General features: G+C 38.5%; 1 protein-coding gene across 5 annotated transcripts in view; it reads left to right on the top strand.

Moving 5' to 3' along the window:
* The window catches only part of PPP2R5E (protein phosphatase 2 regulatory subunit B'epsilon), a 76,283-nt gene extending 60,238 nt beyond the window's left edge, over positions 1 to 16,045 (top strand). For 4 of the 5 annotated variants that reach the window (XM_071557332.1, XM_071557331.1, XM_071557335.1 and 1 more), the window contains 10 exons: positions 2,196 to 2,288; positions 6,629 to 6,759; positions 6,844 to 6,903; positions 7,512 to 7,620; positions 8,564 to 8,617; positions 8,714 to 8,764; positions 9,585 to 9,704; positions 11,133 to 11,260; positions 13,059 to 13,160; positions 15,365 to 16,045. In XM_071557332.1, coding sequence (XP_071413433.1) covers positions 2,196 to 2,288; positions 6,629 to 6,759; positions 6,844 to 6,903; positions 7,512 to 7,620; positions 8,564 to 8,617; positions 8,714 to 8,764; positions 9,585 to 9,704; positions 11,133 to 11,260; positions 13,059 to 13,160; positions 15,365 to 15,464 — 948 coding nt within the window. In that variant the 3' untranslated portion in view covers positions 15,465 to 16,045. The remainder of the gene's footprint in view (positions 1 to 2,195; positions 2,289 to 6,628; positions 6,760 to 6,843; positions 6,904 to 7,511; positions 7,621 to 8,563; positions 8,618 to 8,713; positions 8,765 to 9,584; positions 9,705 to 11,132; positions 11,261 to 13,058; positions 13,161 to 15,364) is intronic. The other variant, XM_071557333.1, reaches the window with a different exon arrangement.
* Positions 16,046 to 25,943: the final 9,898 nt, after the last annotated feature.

Here is a 25,943-nt window from a genome sequence, read left to right as displayed (position 1 = left end):
CTTAAGCAAGGGCATTGTGGGGATGATACTGTGGCAGTTTTGCTTTGCTGGGGCAGTTTATATTCATGCAAAAGTGCACAGGTGTTGGCAGCTGATCAGAAAAATGAAGAATAAGCCACATCCCTAAGTCCTTCTTCCTCTGCTTGAGTCAAGGTTTGTTTTGAGGTATTTGTAGTAGGATCCTCACTGCTGAGTGTCATCCCTTCCTCTGTGTTCAGTTGTCAAAACTTATGTCCAGGTGTGGGGTCCTCAACACAAGCAAGTTGTGGACCTGTTGAAGTGGGTCCAGAGGAGGGCCCAAAGATGTCAGAGGGAGCATCTCTCCTGCAAATGCAGGCTGAGAGAGCTGAGATTGTTCAGCCTGGAGAAGGGAAGGCTCTGGGGAAGCCCCAGTGTGGCCTTTCTGTACTTGAAAGGGAGCTTATAAAAAGTAGGGAGAGTGACTTTTGCACTGACAGGCAGTGCAAGGGGGAATGGTTTTGTAGTAAAAGAGGAGAGATTTAGATTACATTTTTGGAAGAAATTCCTCACTCAGAAGATAGGGAACCAGTGATACAGGTTGCTCACAAAAGCTGTGGATGCCCTATCCAGGATCCTTAGAGATGTTCAGGTCCAGGTTGCATGGGGTTTGGAACAACCATTCTATGATTCTATGATTTTGAACCAAGAACATAAACTAATTTTGAAGCAAACATCGTTGTTGCTAAAGCAGTAATTTCTTTATTGAAAATACAGATACACATCCTGCATGTGTCAGTCAGGACAATGAGTTACACTGGTAGTAAATTAAGAAGTTTGCATGAGTAACATCTATTTGTGCTGTCTGGGAATTTCTTTGAGCAGAGGGGCACAATTGATCTCAGCCTGAAACAGGGATTGTATTTTACAGTTGTGTGCACAACCCTTTGCCTGTGAGTGATTTGTTTCACTCTTTTGTGCTCTCTAAATTGGAGTCTGTTGAAATGTAGGTTCACCCCTCATTTATATTTAAATTTCACAAAAAGTAAGAATCTTAAAAGCTTGAAGACAGCTCTGAAGAGCACTGCCTGCCTGGAAACAGCACAGCCATACATGGCTCTTACCTGATGTTCAGTGACACTTGTGCTGTAGTTTTAAAAGTCATTACTTACATGGAAATGGTGGAATTTCTTACCCAGTGCATGACTTACTATTGTCAGGGAGAAATTCACCAAAGTATTTGTGAGGAGTAGATGGAGTTGATTTCCTGATGATTCAATGTTAGTTATGTAAGCTGTCACTTTTTTCACATCTTATTTCTAAACCTCTCTCCCCTTTTTTGATTTCCTATCGCTTCCTTTGAGAAGTCACAGAACACTGACATAAAGTAGCAGCAGCAGTTTGGCAGCATATTGTTGTCATGGAAAAGTTTGAAACCATTTAAAAATGTAATTTTTCAGCTTCCATTCTCCTTTCAGTATCGATATTCATACTCACTGAAGACAGAAACGAGCAAGTTTTCAATGGCTGCACCTTATGAAAAGGTTCAGCAAAGAGATTTGCTGGCTGGTGGCTCATTATCAGTGACAGATCAGAGCTGCTGTCTTAGGAGGCCACAGCAGTCTCTGTTTCACTTCACTTCCTTGTTGCCTGGTTTTTATGGTGCTCTTTTCCTCCACTAAATGAAAAGTCTGTTGCTGCCCCACTGAATAGTTTAGGTAGAGATGGAATTGCATGAGAATAAGCAGATTTTCTCCAGCCCCGAGGCTAATCTTTACAGTAAGTTAGGAACTTCTGAATAAATTCTGGTTTGTATTCTTCTTCTGTGTTTCAAGCTGTAGTAGAACACTAAGCAGTTTCTAATTTAATTTAAATATTTCCAACTGCTTCACCAACCGTTTCAGAATTGTAATGTCTGTATTTGATGTGACTTACCAGTGCAGAGGGCAGTTGAAATGTGCTTTCCAATTACTTTAGGAAGCTTTACAAGATGATAACAAGCATTACAAGATGGCAGTGCCTGTTCTTGGTGATGAAATGTCTTTGACTGGAGTTAAATAAGCAAAAGCATCTTTAAAAGCTCATGTAATTAATTCCAACTAAGAGGTAGCAGTTTGATAAAGGAGGAAAATATTTTCCATGTTTTAACCATTTGCTCCATGAGAAAAAGTACTTAATTTTATAACATATGAAGAGTAATCAAGTCTTAAATTAACCTTATTTTTATTCTTTTGCAGCTTGTATATGAGTTTTTCATACGATTTTTGGAAAGCCAAGAATTTCAGCCAAGCATTGCCAAAAAGTACATAGATCAGAAATTTGTATTGCAGGTAAGTTGGTGTCTTTTCTTTAAGGCTTCATATTGCTTTAAAAAGATTTTGTTTAGAGTTTGAAAGTGTAACTTTATTTGCAAAAGAAAAAGGCTATACCAGCATATACAATGAAAGTTTCCAATCTATGGAGGTAATGGAGTTGTGTGTGTGTTTATATGTCTGTCTCTGTTACTATAGATACATAAAATAGATGGTTTGGATCCAGTTTTGATACCTCAATCAAAATATTGGACTTAATGGTTATGAGAGGGAGCTGAAACAGTAACTGTTGAAAAATGAAGGGTTTACCATCAACTAGTCTCAAAGTGCTGCTATCTGCAGTCTACTTAAACACCAGTTTTAGCGTGTCTTAATATTGTTAAAATATTTCTATTGGAAGGGGAGAAGTTTCTCCCTTCTGTCTCTGCTGGAAGGGGCAGAAGTTCATTAGCAAAGCTATTTCCAGCATGGTACTGAACCAGTGATGCTGTAATGTTTGGGGAGGAAGTAAATCAAAAGGCTGTGTGAAGTTGAGAGCTATTAAAAGCATGGAAGGAGAAGTAGCATCAGTAATCAACAACATGGGCAAAGAAGGGATAGGTTTATTTTGCAGTTTGCTTGGCATTGCTGTGGCTAAAGGGAGGAGATGACACCTACTCAGTCTTCCTTGATTTTTGTGCTTTGTTACTTCACTGAAACTACAGTGGCTGCTCCTCTCTACTGAAAAATTTTTGTCCAGGCCTTGACAGACACCAGAACAAAGATGGAAGTTATTTTCTAGGGTGAGCCAGGACACTCCACAGATAAAACTTTTTGTCTTCAGCTTTTGGGGATAGGCCTGTCTTGGGTTTTCTGTTCCTGTTGTGAATATTTTGTATAACCACAAAGTCAGAAAGAACTTTGTGTTTGATGCTGCCTATCTGTAGCTTGCTTTTGGAATCTAGAAAGATTCCTACTTAGTTAGAAAAGGGTGTTTACTTGAAGGCTGACACTTGAATAAAAACCAAACTACAAGTGGCAGGAGATATTCAGCATTTCTGAAGACCTTTCTCCACCTCTTACCATGGAGCTTTTACTTTTTTTCCCTGTAGTGCTTAGGAAATACACACTGTGCTTTTACTGTTCATATGTGTTGTTTGTATGAAGAAAACCTGAAAAATATATTTAAGAGAGCAATTTCTGTCCTTATACTCAAAGATTCAAGGAAGGGACCTAAATTTCCTTCTTAGCATTACAAGACATTTTTCACCCTACTGTAGGGTTCACCCTACAGCAGTAGGATATAGTTATGGTTTTATTGTATCTATCTTTTAAAAACAAGAGCATTTTTATCTGGATCAAACCTCTGGTGGTTTGCCTTTTGTCCATCTCAGTACGGATTGGAACAAGAAGGTGCATCAGTCTGATCATCCAGTACTTGGAGATGTAAGAAGATGCAGGGTAATCACTCCTGAGAGGTTTTTCCAGGCTGAATTTAGTTTCTTTAGGTATAGCAGGGTTGCATTGGAATGAATGCATGTGCTCTGCTTCAAAATCTAGTGAAAATAATTCCTAGATGCTCCTGTTATGTGCTGCTGGGCCTGGTCATGACTGGCAACGTCCCACTCATGCCCTTTCAAGATACTCAAACCTGGCACAGTTTGGCACAGGAGAAAGGGTCTAAAACAAAGATTTTTTTTTTTTTAATCCTGCTAGTCTTTATTAAGTCTACTAAATGAAAGAATGGTATCTGCTGAAGAAGAGGAATGTGAGATTTTAAAACCTATAGACCAGAAAACATATGACAATTGATAGGTCAAAAGAACTCTAAGGATTCATGTTCCTGCCACGCTGTTTGGGGATGCACATTTATATATTGCTGTGTCAATTTAAAATTCACATTTTCTATAAAAATTTCTATTAAGACATATCTATATCATCTATATCTATCTATATCTATGTGTATGTTTGTGTGTATATATATATGTGCAAGTAGATATATTTCCATGTGTGTAAATATTTGTGTTTAGCCTATAGGAACCTGATTGTCCTTCCACTTTTTATTGTATTTGTTGTGTCTGGAGTAACTCCTGAGAGTATTTGACTACAGATCACTTACACAGGAAGGTGATTTGAGACTAAAGTCATTAATCATGTTTGTTATTTCATGACACTGGCAACACAAGTGTGATAGTCTTTGAAATCACCTTTCTCTCTTTTATTTTTTCATTTTATGAACTTTGTTTCCTGTTTTATGAACTTTGTTTCATAAGAATGACTATATGAAAAAATGGACTTTTTCCCCAAGCCTTTTCTGGTTTACTTGCTTTTTGCTTTTTTTTTTTTTTAATATAGGCATGTTTCTGGCTTTCAGCTGTAGGTTTTAATAAAATTCTGTCCTTACCAGGTAACTGTTCAGTTCTAAAGCCAGCTTATATACAGTCTGAAATGGTTGGCAGTGGTTGCTAAGAGACATACTATTCAAATATATCCACAAGTCTCTGTGTTATGTAGGTTGCTATTTTGGAAAATTTATTTCCCTTTTCTATGTGTGTTTAGAATAGTCCCATAAATTATGAAAGTCTTGCAGCTTGTCCATAAAAATAAGACTTTATTGTTGAAACCTGATAACAAATTGGACATAGCAAACTAATTGTCTTATTTATTTATATTTTTTTAATGAGGGACTGAGCCTGAGTTTAGCAGTGTTTCCAGAGAGGATCCGTAGAAGAGAACTGGAAATATAAATACTTTGCAATTCTGTAAGAAAACAAAAAACTTAAGTGTTTCCAGCTGTTTGCTGTCTTAGGGTGAAATGTGCTATTTGGGGAAGGGTGAGACAACTATTTATTTATTTAACTGTAGAACTAATTGAACAATGCAATGTGTCTGTAACCTCTGGAGGGCAGCTGACATGAAATTCCCACCACATGTTCTTCCTGCAAAAAAAAAAATACAGTGAGGTCACATTATGAGCTACAAAAAATCCAAAACAATGAAGAAGGATAAGCGTGTCAGTCCTAGACCTGCATGTTGGAAGTAAAATCCCAGACAGCTTAAAAACTTTTAATCATATTTTTCTGCCTTTTTTATTTTCACCTCTAAGTTGTAGAGCAGTTTAACAGAGCTGTGTGTAGCATACACATACATCACTGACATATCTACTTGTAAGAGGTAATATTTATAATTTAGATAATTTTGTTTTCTGCAATTCCTGTAATAATTTTCTGACAGCATCTTACACATTTGCAAGACCTCTTTGGAAACTGTTCTTGTTTCTCTTGCAAGACAGATGCTCCTTGACAGTTGCTTTCTTTTTCATGCAAGAGAGATACTGGTTGCTTATGATTACTGTCTAAAATTCCACTGTTTAATGTGCATTTCTTGGGGGTGGATGTTTTTTTTTGGTTTTAAGTAAAGTTTACCTTCTCATGTATTCCAAAAGTCCACCAGAATAGCCAGTGTTGTGATGTCACAAAAACTGGAGAAGGTGGCTCATGTTTTTGTGGCAGAGGGTTGAAGGGACATAGAACAAAGATCTGTCTGCAGGTGCTGGTCCTGCACTCATTTCATGGCTTAATTCTTAGAGGCACCTTCAGATATCAGTATTTTGGGATATATTTTGTACAAGACAAGACACTGCAATAGTTTCTTTTTTGACTGAGTCTCACATGACCATTTTGCTATTTTAAAATCTTATTTAGGAGCTGCATAATAAATGTGAGTCTTCTGTTGTTGGGCTGTTTGTTGGGGTTTTTTATGTGTTCAGTTTTGTGGGTGGTTTTGGTTTTTTTTTAAATGAGTTTTGATATTGAAATTTATTAATTAATTCCTCCTGGTGCTTTGATTTGTGTCAATTGGTGGAGATCCTGTAACAGCAGATCCACTGCTGGCAGAGACTTTCCCTGTTGAGTCTTTCCCCAACGTGAAGGCCGTGCCATAGGAAGGCTTAAGAGCTCATCAGAGAAATTACAAACAATTAGAAAAATGTGACTTTGACACAATGTTGGGAGAACAAAAATATTAGAGCCAATGAGGATCTTTTAGATCTGCAGAGTGAGGGAATGGTGGAGGTTAAAAGGCAAACTGTCTTCTTTTATGGATATTCCAACAGCTGAGAACTTACAGTATTTATTGTGGGGAGGAGAAAGGAAGGCAGCATTTTGGAGACAGTTAATAAAACATGTATTAGTCTGAGTTTCGTGGTGTTGTACTGAGGTTCCAGCAGATTATTTTAGTGTTGTGTATCTGCACCTTGGGTACCATGGATATCACATTGTACATGCTCGTGCTTTCATGAATTTACTTTTATATAAAAGTCTGTGTGTTACACTTGTAAAATGTGCCCTGTTTGAGTTCTCTTTTTCCTTCCAATGCAGCTGTTGGAGCTGTTTGACAGTGAAGACCCTCGAGAACGAGACTACCTAAAAACAGTCCTGCACAGAATTTATGGCAAGTTTCTGGGTCTTAGAGCATTTATCCGAAAACAGATTAATAATATTTTTCTACGGTAAGTTGTGGAGGAAGGTATTTTTCTCTTAGGAACACTTTGGGAAATTGATATATCACTTATATTTAACTTTTCTTTTTTTAGATTTGTTTATGAAACTGAACACTTCAATGGCGTAGCTGAACTGTTGGAAATTTTAGGAAGGTAAATGAGTCTTTATTTATTATCTGTCTCAGACTTCCCTTCTAGACACGTCAGAGTAGTGTCAGGTTTGGAAAAACTATTATGATAAGCCCTGATTCCGAAAACAGATGTGTGCACATGCTCATCTTTAAGCCCATGTGCAAATCTGTTACTTCTTTGCCAAGAATATATAACTAGATGCAAGTTGCAGCCAAAGAGTTGGATTGATTTTTATGTGTGTGCATTAAATTTTGTGCACTTCACCCTCACATGCTGTAATTTTTTTTTTTGAGCACAGCAGCAGTGTGAATGTTTTGAGTAAATCTTAATTTTGGTAGGTTAATTACTCAAGACCACCTTGCTTTCATGAATTTACAGACCACATAGACAGGGTCTTTTCTGTTTGGCAACAGGTTTGTGCAGCTGTTCATGTGATTATTCCTAAGCTGGAGCTGAATTGCTACCTAGATATGTAGTGCCCTGCTATTACTAAATAGGACCAAAGGCAGCACCTGAGCCTGCTATTTGTAAACAGATACTCCCTGCTTAATATATTTTAATTGAGATAGTGCTTGTTTGGACCTCAAAATGGTTTTGACACTAACAAATATTTCTTCTCTGATTTCTAGTATTATCAATGGTTTTGCTTTACCTCTGAAGGCAGAGCATAAACAGTTTCTGGTGAAGGTGCTGATCCCTTTACACACTGTCAGGAGTTTATCACTCTTCCATGCACAGGTAGAAATCATAAATATATTTTCTGCTCAGTTAGAATTATATTTTTTCTTTTAGCATTGCTTTGGAAATGTAATTATGTAGCACTTAAGGTGGGGGGAAAGTTCTGAAATGTGGAAAAAATACAGTAGATTTTTTTAAATTCATGCAATGTGCCTTGTATGATGGATGTCTTGCCTCTGTTCTGATTAGATACTTAACATATCTGTGATATTTTGGAGACTTTACTTGGTAGTTAAGCTCTCTCTCTGGGTTTCCCTCTTTGCTATTTTCTCATTCTCACAAGTTTCCCATTCTCTCTCCCAAGAGGATGTTTGAGTTTCCTTAGTCTTGTGCTGTCAAGGCTCTTCTTCACCCTGGCAACTTTCTCAATAGTAATACCCACATTTTGCATGATCTTCAGCATTCTCCCTCACAGATTTCTTAATTTATGCTCTCATATATATTTTTATACTTTCATGACATCATTTTTCCCCTGATAAGTGCTACCTGTTGCCTTTCTCTCTGATTTTCAGATAGTGCAGTATTTCTCTGCTGATAAAGTTGTGCTTTTGAATATGTTATTCCAGGGTTTGGGTATTGGCTCATCTTACAAGAGTTCTCATTATTTTGCTGATGTATAAAATGTGTAAAAAGGCACAGTTTCAGAGAGTAACAGAGGGTTCAAACCATTGGTTGTATGGCTATATTTGGAATTACAAGTTAATTGTATTTGTCACTTTGTCACTTTAATTGTTTTTGTAAAGTCTCCTGTTGTTTCTTATGAACTGAACTTTGAGAGGATTTCCACAGTCCAAACTGTGCATCTCAGTTTGAAATTGGATGAAGTTTGAGAAAGCTGAAAAGCATCTTGCTTTGAGTGTCTTTTTAAAAAAAATTCGGGGTTTTGTGGTTTCTTTATAGAAATGTTATCACTTAATTGTCTTAAATTCTTCCCTCCTCCCAGCTGGCGTATTGCATAGTACAGTTTCTGGAGAAAGACCCATCACTCACAGAACCAGTAAATATTTCTTTCATACTTTTTTTTGCATCAAAAATTGTTTACCCCGTTGAGAGAAAAGCAAAAAATCTAAATTTTTTTTCCCTTCTAATTTAGGTTATTAGAGGTTTAATGAAATTCTGGCCAAAAACCTGCAGTCAGAAAGAGGTAAGTGATATGCTAGTATAAGAAAGCAAAAGAGTTATTTTGTTCTCAAATATAATAAGCAGGGACTCTCTAAGTATTTCCTGGTAGATAGCACATGCTGTGGTGAATCTTGGTATTATTTCTGGTAGATGTTTTTTCTGTGCTTAAATTCTGTCTTTTTGGACAATTTCAACTATGAAGAGAAAAGTTTGATGGCAGTGGTTTCTATTCACAAAACAAGCCCTGGTTCCTCTGCAGAGAACTGCATTTTTTTTTAGAGAGGAATAAATAAACATAGTTGAAGATAAGTTGGAAAACTCTGTTGTAGTTGGAATTGTTTACTTGTGAGGGTGGTATTTTTCCAGGGAGGATAAAAGATTATTTACTATCTGGTGTTTACCTACAAAACATGTAAATGATAGAGTTAGACCTTTGCATTTTTGTTTCAAATTCTTGATGCAAATTTGAGTATCCCTAATGAGGTTTTGTGAAACAGCAAAACCATTATTTTGAATATTGCTTCTAAAATGAAGGTAAGAGACTCTCCTTAGTTGGCAAAGTTTAAGCCTTGGCCAAATTCTTTGATGAGGCAAGGTTTTCAGAATTGTACCAGTATATCCTTGCTGAATTTTGTTGTAGAGGACACACTTCTCCTTCTTTTAAGAGACTGAATCCAGAAGCTGCTAAAGGTAGAACTGATCATATTTTTTGAGAGAAGGTCTTGCTGACCATGTGAGGCTTCCATTTCTCCCTGAAGCAGTAGCATTGCAGGGTTACCAGCATTTTGCTGATCAAGATGATTTAGAGGGTTTATATTTAATGGTTTCTTCCTTGTCTTTAGGTTATGTTCCTAGGAGAGCTGGAGGAAATCTTGGATGTAATTGAACCATCACAATTTGTCAAAATCCAGGAACCCTTGTTTAAACAAATTGCCAAGTGTGTCTCTAGCCCTCATTTTCAGGTCAGTGGTAGAGGTTATTGTTTGTATAGGAATGTATAGTCTCAGTTTCAAACCCAACACCCCCATAAATATAATTATTATTTTGTGTCATGTGGTTTTAAATACTTGTTTTCTGTGGAAGAGAATCTGTTGCAGTAGAAGTTTAGTTCTGAGCTCCATATTAGAGGTATCTGGGGTTACAGCCCTAGAACTTGCTGTTCTGAGCCCCACATAAGGCCTTGAACTTACCCAAGCAGACTGTGTGTGACAGGTCCCTGCCATACAGACCATGGAGGATGTATCTGCTCCCCTTCTTTGGTGCAGGATTGTTGCTTTACTTCCTTCTGTAACCACAAGATGTCTGGCTAGAGGTGACAGAAAACATATCAGGACATTATATAATGGGAAGCAGGGAAATGAATAGGATTTAGATGGAATCATATATGAAGAGGAGTTGGAGTTCATGGCTTGTAGTGTCTCCATGTTAAGCCTAGTGACCTCTTCTGGCACAAAGGCAGATGTGACTTTTCAGTTTTTCCTTGGACTACATTTATTTTTAGCATCATTTTGATCAGGGCGGTCCCGTGATGCAAAGGAGAGCACTCTGGACTCTGAATCCCAAGGACCTGAGTTTGAGTCTCAGTGGGGACCTTCCTCTGGCAGTAAATGCCTCCCTGCCATCCCATCCCGTCACATCTCAGATACTCAGCAGGGTCAGCCCCGGTCAGTACCGAGTGCTGTGACAGTCCCGAGGACTTCCCTGTCACTGTCCAGGCTCACTCGGCCGTGGCAGATGGACCTGAGGACTGAAACGGTGGGGCCAGTTCTGTGTGTGCTGTGCCTCACCTAAAAAATCCACTGTGCTGACTGGAAGGGCACACCCACGTGGAGAGAGCCCTGCCCAAATCTACATTCACGAAGTCTGGCCATACATACATACATTTGGATCTTCATCCTCCCTCCTCCTCCTCAGCCCCAAGGTGATCACTGTCATTATTACCTTCCCCACACTTCAGATTTCTCCTCCCTCGCTCAGCCCAGCTACTGAGCCTTTCCCTGGCTCCTTCCTCTGGTATCCCAGCACTACTGTTGTCTTTTTGACTGCAGTCTTCCTGACTGGGAGGGAAAGGGGAGATGGGAAGTCTCTCTGCTCTCCCTTCCCCTCCACAGCTGCAGCATTAATGCAGTGTCTGCACCTGGTCTTCAGTGAGCAGCAACACGTCACTCAGGGGAAAGAGAGTGGATGCTGTGGGATCAGAATTATAGGTTAAAAACTTAATTCCATTAATGCATGTTTTGTTACTGATTAGAGTTGTTTAACCCCAAAACTAATGACTCCTGTTAATTTCATCTTTGTGAAGTTTCTCTGTGATTTGTTTTTCCTTCAGAAAATTAGAAAATTATGGGTTATCTGAATTCCTGTTAATGTTTTATTCCTTTGACTCCAAGGTGGCTGAAAGAGCGCTGTATTATTGGAATAACGAGTACATCATGAGTTTGATAGAGGAGAACTCAAATGTTATACTTCCCATCATGTTTTCCAGCCTTTACAGGATTTCTAAAGAGCACTGGAATCCGTAAGTTTTTTGCCTTTACACTTTTATCTTACCATTTGACATACCACTGATAAACTTGGGGAAGGTCTGCTGAAGAACATTTGAACTCAAAGCTGGTCTGAGCAAGTGCAACTCTATTAATGCCAATATAAATCAGTCTGTGCTTGAGCTTGTCTCTGTTTTTAATTAACTGGTGTGTCTAAAAAAATCACTACCTTATGGGATAAAAATAGACCTCACAAGCTGGAAAAAAAGAGAAATTAGATGTTACATTGTTATTGGAGAAAAAGTGTTGCTCATCAGGCTTTTCTCCTACACAGTTTTTTATAAACTGGTTGACTCTTAAGCCTGATGGTAAATTGTCTAGAGGAATATCACTTGGCAATTAATAAAGCTTTGTGGTTGTATCATGGGGCTGATACCTCTGGGAGATCTCTGGTACTGGCATTTTGTTAAACATCTGTGAAGCATACAGACATCAGTATATTCTTGTTGGGTTGTTTTCTAAATTTATTTAAATACAGCTGTTCTCTATTACAATAATTGAGCAGTTACTTCATACTGATATCCTGCGATATTTATTTTAAACAGAATGACCCAGTAGAAAGTGTGGTGATGAAAAATACTCTTACAGTTAGATCCCATGTATTCCATTCTTGAGCTGGAAAGTTTTCTAAGTCAAGATGGTTACCATTTAGTAAACCCAGTATTTTTAATGAGCTGTGCTACATTCAGCTCTCAGTGGTTTTAAGACCTTACTGTAAAATATTTAATCTTTTCAAACATTAGACTTTGTTCTGTACCTGGTCAAGCTCTCAAGTTTGTGTGCTTACATGACAAATCTAATGCTGCTGGAAAGCTTCTGTAATTAACACTGGTCACAAAAGACACTTTCCATGGCATTTTACTGCTTTACCATCTCCAACCTGCCTGTGCTTCTGCCCAAACCTTCACGCTGTGTCCTGGGATGCTTCTGGTAGTGAGAACACTCCAGTATCCCAGTTTGCAGGTTGTTCATACCCATAGGGATTTGGTTTCTTTGACACACAAAACAGATAAAAATACATGTCAAATAAAGAAGATATTTAAAGAATTTTTCTGTTTATAAGAAAATTTTCCATATAGGCAACAAAAAAGAAAGTTTATTGAAAGAAAGGAGAGATGAGGATATGTAGGAAATGGCACATAGTTTGTCTGCTGTATGGATTAGCTCCAAAGGTTCCTGGCACTTGTACTGTTGATTCACTGCCTCCTGGCTGAAGAGCTGTTTCTTAAGCAGGCCTGGATCTGAATATGACAGCCATAGTAGTGGATCAGGAACTGTGAAAGGGAAAATGAATATGAAATATATGAGCACAAGGAAATCACTCTTGAAATACAGCCTTGTATTTTGCATAGGGGCGCTGAATATTCAGCTTCATAGAAAAGTCATAAGGAAATATGAATCACTCTCATTTTGTGTTTGAATTCTATACCTTCTGCCAGCATTGATGAGTTGAATCCCTGAACTTGCATTCAGAATTGCTCCACAGCATGCGGGCAGAGTGTCTGTAGTTATATGTAATAGCTTTCTGTTGTTACCTTTTACCCTGGAGTTTTGGCTTGCTCCATTTCAGTAGTCAGCAGAGACAGGAAAGCTGATTCTCACCTTTAAATATGCTAATCAAAAGTCCTTTCACTGAAATCAAAGAATTTACATTATCATCCTTGCAAGAACAGAATTGGTCACAGACAGGCAGGGAAGAGAAGACACTTTTATTTCACGTTTGATTTCACCTGAAACTAATGGACTCCTTTCTTCTTTTTCAATTTTTCACAGGGCTATTGTGGCTTTAGTCTACAATGTGTTGAAGGCATTTATGGAAATGAACAGCACCATGTTTGACGAGCTGACAGCCACTTACAAGTCAGATCGTCAGCGGTAACTTTTTAAAGCTTTTTTTGTCAGCTGTGCATAAGGCCTGCTGTTTAGTTTTTCCCTTACACTCAGGTGCAATTGCATCATCTCACACTTGGTAGACACAGTGCCCCCATATTTGCCCTGGCCTGCTCATTAGCCCTCTCATTTCAAGGTGTGAGGTTTTATGTGCAGGTTGTTCTTTACCCTTTATTAAATACAGTATCCATTGCCATGGCTTGGGAATCCACATGGTTCAGGCAGTTCCTTCTGACTCCACATTCCAGGAGACTTAAGTGTATCAAGATCTTCAATAGTAAAAGTAAAACAAGGATTTATAGATAACACTTTTCTTAAAGAGTTCACAAGAAAACGTTACACTGAGATTTGGAAAGAGACATGAGGGAAACCCCAAAGATTTGATTTTCCAAACTGCTGTTTGTAGGCTGGATGTGGTCTGAAAGCCAAGAGACATTTCTCAGCCCTTTCATTTCTTATTCAGAGGCCTTGATCTTTATCTGAGTCTTTTAGCATGCAGGATCCATTAAACACCACTCAGAATCATTAGTTCTATGCTTAGTAGCTTTTTTACTTTTCTTCTATTTGCCTTAATCTTCATTTTCCAATTTCAGTGGAGCATCTTTTCTCAAAAGTTTCACCTTGTGCAAAGCATCAGGTGAAAAAAAACTGAGTAAACTTCACTGAGGGACACTGGTGTCTTAAATCAATTTGCAGTTGCTCTTTGCCCCCCAGGATAAGAACCTGCTCTCTCCAGAACCAGACTCTGCAGTGGTGTGTCCTGTGTCTGGATAATGGGGGAGGTTTAGTGGCTGAGCTGCATAAAGGATTTTTCTTGCACCTGCTGATGTCATATCTCCTGTCAGAGGCTGGTGCTAAGCATTTCACCATTTTTCTTTACTGCTTATAATTTTAAAACGTGCAAACACCTGGAGGTATAAACAGATATTTACCTTAATGTTCCTGGAAAATCTTTAGCATTTTAGTAAAACCACATTTCCAAAGGAGTAGCTTTGATAACACTTAAAACTTGAGGACAAATATGTTCAGTATCATGACTAGGATGGGTCAAATAGGTAAGTTGGATGAGCTGATCATCCTCTAACAGTCCTTGAGGTCAGCAGGCATATATTTAATAATGATTAAAAGATAAATATTGGTGAGTAGCCTAAAAATGTAAGGCTATTTCACTTATTTTTCTATTTAATTTTAAATACTTTTAGTAACAATGGGCTCTTTTTTTTTCTTTACTGTTCTTTGGGGACTTATCTAAAAGTTGTTTGTATTTTTTATGTGTTCAAAACACTCTTGGGAAATTAAAATTCAAAATACATGAGCCAGGAGTTGGTATTTTGACTGAATCAAGATGTGGAGGGATGTTTCTAATCCACTGAAATGTTTTTCAAGGCATCTCTAATGTGACTGGCAGAGAACTTGTATCTCTGTCATTGTTAGATTTCCATTTCATCCAAACCTGTAAGGTGAAAGCATTTTGTACCTCACAGTATTAAGGAGATTTATTCAAAGTAAGCTGTGGCAGAGACAGGAAATGCAGAAAGCAAACAATGCAGGTAAAGTAAATGTTAGGCTTGCTGTTTAATTTTGTCAAATCAACCATTCAAGTCTGTTGTTAAAGCAAATGCTGCATAAATCTGGTAGGAATTTGGTAAGGAAAAAGAATGACTCATTGAGCAAAAGTCACATCTTGTAGCTTGAACTTTCCTTGGATGGTGCCCAAGCTAAATGGAAGCCACCACTCAGTGTAAGTTTGAGCAGTGATTCTAAAAGAATCATGGAAAGCTTGCTCTAGAAAGTGACTGTAATTTATAATATTAAAAAATACCATGCTTAAATAATCAAACTTAAAAATAATTAAATAATTGAGTCATAATGTTAATTTTTATAATCTTGACCCATTAGTTTCATAATTAAAGACCACTGCATTTTTTTCTTCCTCATTGCAAATTAGTGTCTATGAACACTGTCACTTTTCTCAGCTTACATTTTATGTTCTTCTCATACTGCTTGTTGATATATTTATGTTGGTAATAAAAAGGAAGAAAAAAAGAAAATAGTTTTAAAAATTAAATTTGTTAGGAAAATTGCAGTTCAAGAAAATTAGTGCAGCTAATAATGCCAATTATTTATTTTAATATAAATATTATAAAGTCTTCTCTTGTGCTAACACTTCGTTTTATTTCATCTGTCAGTGAGAAGAAGAAAGAGAAAGAGCGTGAAGAACTGTGGAAAAAACTGGAGGATTTGGAATTAAAGAGAGGTCTTAGACGTGATGGAATAATTCCAACTTAACAAAAAAACAAAACAGCATTATTAACCTGTGGAGTCACACATTTATGTAGTAGAAGATGGAGCAACAGTTTTCTGTATTGTGCAACTTTACAGTAGATTTCACATTTGTTTCATTATTACAACAGCACTGTATATACCTGTCTCTAAGTAAAGGAATAAAATAAGGACTTTAATCCAAAGTTTGGACAACAGATGGACTTCTCAGAACTTTGCAAACATAATCATTGTTTTAACCCTTCTTTAAAACCAGTCTTCAAAGATCTGTTGATGAAAATTGCAATGTCAGATTCCATTGTCAGGACCTGTTCCTTATTTATCGTTAGCAGAGAGTATAATACAACTTTCAAATGTGAACAATCTTAAAATTTAGCTTGTCTTTCTGCTAAACTGTTACGTGTATTTATAGTAAAAGAGAAAAAAGACTGTCATTTCCTTATGAGTTTGTGTAACATCCTCCTTCTCTGGATAACTTTACTGTAATTTGACTTTTTTTTTCCTTTTGCACATCTTCATAAGTTGAATGTCCATTCAGCTCAGGGCCATCAAAAACATTGGTCCTGAATAAAAGTTTTGTTTACTGGTGTGAGAATTTTTTTAGTACCAGGATGTCTCTGGTGCTTCCTTAATTTGAACATTAGGAGTTAAACAACAAGTAGGTGATAAACATAGTAGAAAGAGGAACCTTGGATTCATGCACCTATTTATTGCAAATCCAGATTAGTGTCCACAATCCTTGAAAAAATGGGCAGTGGTAACACCCTGAACTTCAGTACCTAACCAGTATTAGTGATGCAGCATTGGACACATGTACCTGAGGTGTTGGAGAAACACTAATTGCTAAATTATTACAGTATGTTTTTATTGGACCATTTAGAAAGAATACATATGCTAAACAACAGAAGCGTGAAATTCATCTCCAGTGGTCACAGATCTAATTAGAATTTGAGTGGAGATAGCAATTTGGACAGTTTGGAGTTGTTGCCTTACTTTTTAATATGTATTTCTAAAGTGTTCCAGCAAAAGAGGATGTAGCCTCTAAGAAACATACTCTAGTGTTTTTGTGGTTCTAGTACTATTACTCATCACAGTACCAGCCCTGTGGTCTTAGCTGGAAAGGATTCTGGATAATACACTTACGCATTCTCATCTGGATGCTCATTCCTAACTACTGTATTTGTTACCAAAAGTGGTTCTACAAATGCTACTGAAAAAAAAATTCTGGAAATCCTAATGTTCTGAGTATTAATAATAAAGTTTAAAATGCTTTTATATCAAAGGTGCATTGTGACCAAATTGTTTAAAACAAAAGAGGAAAAAAAAGTACAAAAACAAAGAAGAGGGCTGTATTATAAGTATACATTATTGGCTATCTGCTTTGTATTTGAAAGTGGAATCTTACATCTCTGGTAGGTAAAATGCTGATAAGACTTATGTACAGTATATATTTAGCTAATGCAGTTGCATTATTATATACCAGAAGGTATGTGTTTTGGGATTTTTCTCCAGGATGCTTTTGAACTGTTATAGACATATGACAACAGTGAATTGATAATCCTAAACCATCAATCCAGCAGTATTTACAATATAAAACTGAATTGGTGTTCATGAGTCTTTGTGATAGTTGCAAACATGAATTTATGACCTGTTGCCATTGATAGAAATACAGTATAAATACAAGCTTGTATATTTTTCTTCCTACCATTTAAATATACAGTAGGATTTGAAGTTTTCTTGTTTTCAGGCACGGATAAGAGGTAAAAAAGTTTTCCCTCCTAGACTACTGACTGTTTCAGGATTATCAGATCACAGTTTGTACTCCTGGGTCTGCGCACACAAATGTTGTAAACTCAACGTTTTGTAAGAACTTGACACTGTTAATTCTGGGGAAAAAAGGTGGAACTAGTCATATGCAACACCAAACACAACATGGTTTTATTGGGATTAATATGAGCTTCTTTTAAGAACATTGACTGGGACGCAATGTAAATTAGGCAGTTACTGTCATAGTTGAAACATTTTATTTTAAAGTGCTGAAGCAAAGGTGCAAGCTGAAATACTGAAGATTAAATAAATTTATAATAAATCATGTCCCTTAGCCCATTGATTTTGACAGTCTTATATTTTTGTTACAAAAAAAGTATTTGCTAGCATGAGCTCTGTGTGAAACGATCATACAGTGCAAAAGGGTGGACTCAAACTCATGCTCAAAGACTGTGTTCCATTGTGAAAAACTGAGATAGAATGGAGGAATAAAACTTCATGTTTTTCACCTGGTGAAGTAAAACACAACAATGTGAAATTAGAAAAAGCACCTTGTCCTGTACTTAGAGTTTAGGTGAGTGTTGTTTGTTCATAACTATTTTTGGTTTCAACGTGTCATTCTGCTATTGATCATACAAAACTGATGAGAACCTGATGGGTTGCAATATTTTGTTACCTCTGATTGTTACCTCTGATGTGGGGATAGCGGGGAGTATCTAAAATTTATAGATGATTTATCACTTCCAAGAAGGAATGTTTAACATGAACGAGACGATGTGATCTCAGTCACTTGACTCTAAAGGCTCACCTGGCAGTAGGTTTGCACTGTGCGATGTACCCGAGAGAAGCACTTGCCACAAAGATACGACCTGCCCCTGGGACCCACAGTCTGCCACAGCCCCAGCGCCGTGTCCTGCCCTGCAGAGCTCCCACTGCTTCCCTTGGAGCTGCAGGCCCAGAAGGAGAGGCAGCACACGGGCCCAAGTGTGTGATCAGTGCATCTGTTTAATTAGGCTTTTCGTTCACCTCTTGAGTTCCAGGAACTACCTTTATGTGTGTAAATGTTGTTCTTCACTGCCCACCCGGCAGTCGGTGGGTGGCCACTCGTGTCCTGTGCCATATTGGTGGCAGGAGAAAGGGTTCAATGCTGTCTGGTCAAAGGAAGGAGCTGCGTTTTCGACACTAGGGCATTGCATCGGGTCATGGGGATGTAACAACTGTAAAAGTAAAGTTCCTCTCATACACCTTAAATTGAGCACATGTTGCTTTCTTCATCCTCCAAGTCTCCCTTATTGTTTTCCTTTCGTTGCTTTCGAGTGTTTTTTGTCTCTCTTCCAAAGGTTGGAATGCTTTAAATAAAAGTGTTCTAATGCCATTGGAGTGTTCATGAGCAGGCTTACAGTAAATTTAATCTTGGTTTTGTTAGCATAAATAAAAGAATTTAATTTATTTTTTTATTTACTCTCATATATGGAAAAATTGTGGGTGTTAGAGCCAAGAAGTGCTTGATTAAGAAACAGAGCAGCTGTACTTACATTATGTGCGTAAGTACAGCCTCAGGCTCTCACTCTGTGGAAAAGAAAATACATTAGGAGCTTTAAAAGCTCTTTATTGTTTTGTGAAGAGCGGGCAAGATGAGATTCTTCTCCAAGTAAAACTAAATAGTTTGCTTTTAGTTCTGTCTTGGAAAACAAAGATGCCCTTTTCTTTTACTGTGTGACAGTGCCATCCCAAAGCAGTTGCCCTAAGAGAAGACAAAGATGACAATGCTCAAGATTGAAGAATGTTTTTATTTACATGTGGCTTTTTTATTTTGGCTCACATGCTTCCCTTAGCAGCTCTGGAGTGAGCCATCAATTAGTTTTTCCTAGTTGGTGTGTGCAACATATCCTATAGAGCCCAGTTTTTCGTTTTCAAGTCTATGAAGCAGTATCTTGAAACGGAACTAATTTTCATTGAAAACTTTTATCCAGGTGTTGCTTCCCATCCACAGAAGCGTATGCTTCTCATCATGACCTCTGAATAAGAGTTTTTGTTACTTGGGTCACTTACTGTAAATATGTTGTATTCATAACCTCATGGACCGATGAGGAGTTTTCAAATATAAATAGTACCGATACATTTCTTGTTGTTGTCCTATTTTTGACTGTAGTATAGCGAATGACCTGTCATGCTTTTTGTTTCAAGGTTAGCATTAGATTCATAGATCTTAATATTTTAGCATTTCATTGTTTAAGCAGGAGAGGGCAGCAAAAGTTCATTTTTCCCCATAGGAATGCTCTGGTCCCATTACTGTTTTTAAATTTAGGTGCATTTAACTATCTGTGGGTAGGGGGGAGAAAATGAAACACTTTTTATATATATTAAAAGGTGCATATGAAAATATATAGACTGGTCCAACCAGACTGTGAAAATGTCTTTTGCTCTACATCCAAGTAATAATAAAAGAAAAATATCTTCCACCTCTGGATAAAGTACAAGCAGGTCTTAAGCTCTTCAATTCAAATGTCGTTCTTTGAAAGCAGTTTACTTTCTTAAAAATGGTATCAAAGAAACTCGAACTCAATGGTGCTCCCAGCTATAAATGTGTAATCTTCCTCTTTTGCATTTGCTAAAGAGGCTCTGTACTGTGGGTGCATCTAAATAAAGAAGCAATGAAGTGTTTTCCAGGTGCTTGGGTTTTTTTTCCACCTCTTCCCATCTAAACTTCACATAACTTTTCAACAGCGATCAGATATCCATCTGCATGTATTAAATGTAAGGACACTTGTCTGGGGGAAAAAAAAAAGAAAACTACAAATGAGGTGGTAATTTCAGTTTCAGCCAGAACTATCATAGTGAACACTCAGTTTTCATGAAGTTAAGTTTTTTGAAGGTCCTCTCATCATGGTGAGCTGCACACAACCCCACCTGTGAGGGAGGTCATGAGCAGTAGATGCAGAAAAAAGGCATTGGAGCCACACGATCTTCAGGAAGCCTTTGAGCCTTTGCAGCTGGTGAAGGAATTTGTTCTTTTGTAGCACCATTCTCCTGTTTCAGTCCTCCTGCTGTGCTGTTCTGCCTGGAGTCTGGAGGCAAAGGGAAAAGCCCAAGGTGGTCATGTAGGTGGGGGAAACCCTCTGGAGAGAGCCACGGATAGAGCCCAGTAAGGGGCACTGCTGGTGAACAGCTTCAGCAGCAGCAGAGAAGATAATGGTTGCTTCCATAAAGCTGGAGAAAATATTTATTAAACACCTATTTCTGATCTTTAAATAACCACTTACTTGCGTGAGTTATTCATAATAGTCTATAGAGTTGTAATAGTCTAATTCTTAATTATTTCCATTTTGATTTTTACGTTTTTGGCAGCTGGATCTTGCCTGCCTTTGTTAGAAGAGCTCATTATCACAAATCTCTTTAAATAGTTGTAAGACATATTCAGATCACTTAAGAACTTCACATCTCTTTACTTTCTTAATTGCAAAGCAAGTAATTTCTAAAGAAGTGTAAAAAAAACCCCTTGCCTTCAGGAGCCTTCAGGATAGGATTTGTCTTCTTACTTGCCAGTTGGAAAACAACCTTCACAGGATTGGAATGAAAAACTTAAATTAGTTTCCTACTAATGGTAATAAATAGGTAATGATAGTTGCTTTGCCATTTTTTGTCTGTTTTTCCTTCTTGGGGCAGTTTTTGGTTTCTCATACACTAGCGGAGCATCGGGTTTATCTTATGTTATGTTTGGCCCTCAAATGATAAGTCTGTGGCCTACAAAAGTGGCTTTGTGTGCAGATAAAGGGTGTTCCCAAGGCTGCATTGATTAGTGCTTCAATGTCCAGTGCAGCAATAGCTCGGGAGGCAAACTGGAAACAGATACAAGGTCTTGCATTGTGAGTGTGGAGCCCTCTGTGGTTTTAAAGATTTTATGCTGAAGCCAAAGCAAATATCCTGAATTTGTTAGTAAATACCTTGAAAGTGAGTGTACTAACCCACTATGAGCAGTGACCAAAGGCTCTCCTGGAAGTCTCCATCACATGAAAAATGGTCATACAGAAACTTGATCTTCCACCATTTTTATGCCTGGTTGTTTTTTGTTTCCTCCTTGTTCATTTTGTCTATTCGGTGTTATCCTCCCTTGAAATCACTGAAGATGTGAGAAGTTGGAGGTCACGCCGGGAGGATGGAAAGCTTGTGATGCATTTAAAGATAGGTACATTTTTATACAGTGTTTCATACCTTTGAAACACAATTGAAGGTCTGGGAACTTGTCATACCTTTGTACACAGTTGAAAGTGCCTCTGAGCTTGTCTTGCATTATCCCTGAATCTGGGAAGGGCTTTGAAAAAGAGGATGAGAAAAGCGTATTCTGTACACCTTCTGAATCTTGTTTCCAAAATTCTTGACTTTGCACCACCAGGAACAAGTTTTTTCTTGTGTACAAATCCTCTGAGCTTCCTTGGCAGAGAAAGCAGCAATCTGGCAGTCTGTGTCCACGGAGCACTGAGGATCCCCACACCAACCTTCGGCCACAGGAGGACCACAGCTGCCCTGACAGCAAGGAAGGAAAGACCTCGTGTTTGCATGAGGATTGTGCAGCCCTTCAGCAGCAAAAGGCAGAGGTTACTTGGAAACCTGCTGTGAACTGAACAGGCTCAGGTCAGTTTTGAATCGTCACCTTCTGGTGAAGCACATCTGGTTTAACTGTGTGATCAAACTGGGCAAATGGTCCACCTCAGGTAATATTAATTCTGCAATTATTAATTCCATCATAAATGTAATTATTAATTCAATAATAAATGCAATTATTAATTCTGCAATCAGGTAATATTAATTCTGCAAAATTTACTGCATAGAATTGCAGCTTATGCTCATCAGTCATCCCTAAGGCCATCCAATGACTCCTCTGCTTTTCTAGATCTTACTTTTGCTATGTATTTAGTGTGCATAAATGGAAAATTGCTGGATATTTAAGTATCTCAAGCCAAAACAGGCATTTGCATTGCATAGTCTTCTGTTTCAGGCATCTTGAAGGCAACAGGCTTATGCCTGCAGTTCACAGATCGTGGAGTAAACTGCAACTTGGCAAAACATGCTCTTGATTTCTGGAGCAGGGAAATGTGGAATTCAGACAGTGGTAATTAGTTTGTTAGTCCACAGATTATTTCACAAACACAAGGGGATATTTTTGCTCTTTGCTCTCCATGACACCCATCAGACAGTAATTGTCACAGTTAGTGATTACGCACATGGCAAACACCAGTCCTGGCCAGACAGAAATGATTCTCAGGAATACAAAGGACAGCATATTTCCTCCCCTGCCCCCTTTCTCCTGTGCTGCTGAGTGATGCATCTCCTGCACTGAGGCTTTGCAAACACAAGTGTGAGGACTTGAAAGGGGCTGAATTTAAGCAAAATGTGCTATTCTTGTCAAAATTGTCATAAGGGGAACATAACTATGGACCAGTAGGCATTTTAACCTTATCCAACCAAATGCCTTTCAATGGGGTTAGCTAAAGAACTGGAATCCTTTTTTTAGAGGTCCAGTTGATCCTTGCAGTGTAACTCTACTTTAGCAAGAACTGTGTTGTGAAGCTTTTTTCAGGTGCAATTCTATTTGTATAATCCTCTAAAATTTTGAATGTGAGTCATGGAAAAGACTGTCCCATGCTATGCCACTGCTATCAATTTGATTGCTCAGAGTTTGTTGGTAAAGTACTTTGAGGGTGTTGAAATCTATACATTTACTCCAATATTTAGAAATGCTTCTGCAATAAATGCAACAGAACAGCTAAAGGTACAGGAGTACCACAGGATGGTTTGAGTTGGAAGGGACCATAAAGATCATCTCATTTCAACTCCCCCTGCCATAGGCAGGGACACCTTTCATTATCCCAGGTTGCTCCAAGCCCCATCCAGCCTGGCCTTGGACACTTCCAGGGATGGGGCAGCCACAGCTTCTCTGGGCACCCTGTGCCAGAGCCTCACCACCCTCACAGGGAGAATTCCTTCCTAATGTCCAATCTAACCTTGCCCACTGACAGTTTGAAGCCATTCCCCCCTTGTCCTATCACTACATGCCCTTGTAAAAGGTCTCTCTCTGACCAATATCTGCAAAGATCTGACCCTCACAGACTGCGTAAGCCTTTTGGATTCTTCTGCTAATACAGTTCAGACAGGCCAAGCACATGCAAAGATTCTTGTTTGTAGTTTTTGTCAGAATTTGGGAGAGCGGTGGTGGCTGTTTGTCCCATGGAATTTTAGTCCCTCAACTTTCAACTTTTTCTGCTTCTTTTTTTCTCTGAACTTTCACCTGTTTTTGTTGCAGTGGGTGAGTGTTAGTGACTTTCTCTGCGCTTCAGCTGCACTTTAGTAAAAAAGATCAAGCAGTCCCAGGAGCAGCACAACTACAAACACTTGATTTACTGTGTCTTTCCTGTATGGCTTTGTAGGAATGAATTGTGGGAGTCAAGTCTGAGGCACTGACTCCTCTGACACAACTGGGACCGAAGCTGTGGAGAGAACTGCAGCAGTCAGGTGCACATGCCATAACAACACATGATTTATTTCCTCAGGGAACTTTGCCATGAAGTGGTATTAGTCTCCCTGCCTGGGTTATAAGAAGTGGTATCCCAACAGCACTCCCTAGTTTACATCAGGTGTTTCAGATTTGACCAAAGCAAGAAGGGGCCCTGGCATTCAAAGTGTAAAAGAATATTCTCTTCCAGCAGATATCAGGTGTGCACAGAGCCTACCCTTTAGCTCATGATGTCAGTGTCTAGGAAAAGAGACTAACTAAATTAAACTGTTAAGACACCCACCCTTTTTTCTCTCTGCTTTTAATCAAGTGTAATTTATTTTACTGCTAAATCCATCATTGTTAAACTGCTTCTCTTTTCCCATTCTAAATTACCAAAGCCTTTCAAATCGTTGGCAATGAAATGTATGCTCTATATAACTTAATGGAACAGTATCCAGTCTATTACTGGGATTTGAAATCTAGTAATTGAATTTAAATGTTTGAATTCATTGTCTAGGAAAACAGAACCTATAAATAAACTATTTAATGTCATAGTGTTTTTTTTTAATTGGATGTCAATTAGTCACTGATGTAGAATATCCTGTTTTGGTTGCATCATTGTTGCAGCAGGGAGTGTGGGCTTGGAATCCAGATCCTGCAGTAATGAATAACAACTCAGTTTCTAATGCTTAAGCTGTTGTTTCTAAATAACCTTGATTTCATGACATGACTGTTGGACCAACCTTCATTCATTAGGGCAGGACAGTTGCAAGGCAGAACAGGGCCAGTGTTATATCTCAGTGCTTTATTGACCAGAAACAGGAAAATCAGATGAAAAGGCAGCATTTCTCTTACACCAATCTTTTTCAGTGGCCAGGATGTGCAAAATACAGGTAAGGCTTAGGAGCAGTGATTTAAGCTTGCTATGGAAATACTAGTCAGTTAAACTTCTGTGGTCTTATTCCCATCACTGACTTGCCTCCTTCTGTGCTGCATGACTTGGCAGTGGTTGAAGTCCCTAAAACACATCTTTGAAATGTATTTTCCTTTATTCTAACCTTGAATTGTATTCCAGGTGTTCGAGTTCTGCCATCCCCATCCATTATCCTCATCAGTTTGTTCATGCTAATACATTTTCCAAGTAACTTCTCCCTTTGTGGAAATGTCTCTCTTCGGAGTTTAAATCAGTGTCTTTTTGCCTGCAAAAAGAGGACTGAGCAGGTGAGAGGAGCAGAGTTTCTGGCATTTCTGTACTGATGGGATGGGAATGTGAGCAATACAGGGAGGATATTCCTGCTCTGTATAGATATGATTCCTCCTTGCCCTGGGTCTCAGAGAGGGCCATGGGGTAACTCTCACCCACTCCCCCTGGCATCCCTTAAGTTTTAGGTTTTCCATCCCACAACACTAAATGCCTGAGTGAAGGGACACCTCCTCATCCCTCCTTGGCCCAGCCTGGCACATGCCCTCTCTCCTTCTGTTTTCCTTTTCTTTCTCATATCAGAAACCATTTTTCATCTTGTCCCAAACTCTTCCTTCTCCCTCAAGAGGCAAACCTTACTCCCTATTGCCAAAACCCTTGCAGCCCCAAACTGCACACCTCTGGCCTAGGGCTCATGGAGGCTCTGGTTGTTTTGTTTGGAACTGCTGGTCCTGCCCTCCAGGGCTCATGCCCTCCTTAGCCACCCTTCTGTGGGATCCCCTGACAGGTCAACTTGTGCTTCTGATCTGGCTCTTCTAGAAGGAAGACATCCTGTTCTCTGCCAACATGAGGATGTGAAAATCAGTACTGACCCCAAAGCAATCAGATGCTTGGAGGGCAGATATGTAGGAAAAAGGTGTGTGTTAGTCCAGAACAGAGTTTGTCCCTCTGCAGAAGGGGATTCAGTTTTAATCTCAAAGACAAATGTTTTTATAGCCTGGGTTTTTTTTTAAAGAATATTTTATTATTTTTACCTTGACTGCACTCATATGTACTTGAACAATGGAGATTTTCCCTTTTCCAGGTACAGAAACATGGTGAGACAGATTAAGTACAGCTCTTCTGTAAACTGCAGGACTTAATTCTCTTCCTGCCAGAGTCAGTGATGGAAGTCCTGTTGCCGTCACCAAAAGTAAAATAAAGACCTGCGAGGAGATTGGACAAAGCTGCTGTGTCTGTGGGGGAAACTGGTCAGTACTAACAGGGATGATGTGGACTCATTTCCTTTTCCTGCAGTAAATTG

Source organism: Pithys albifrons, chromosome 6 (assembly GCF_047495875.1).
Source record: "Pithys albifrons albifrons isolate INPA30051 chromosome 6, PitAlb_v1, whole genome shotgun sequence".
NCBI classification, from domain to species: Eukaryota; Metazoa; Chordata; class Aves; order Passeriformes; family Thamnophilidae; genus Pithys; species Pithys albifrons.
The sequence above is the reverse complement of the archived record's forward strand: the minus strand, read 5'-3'. Positions and strand labels throughout refer to the sequence as shown.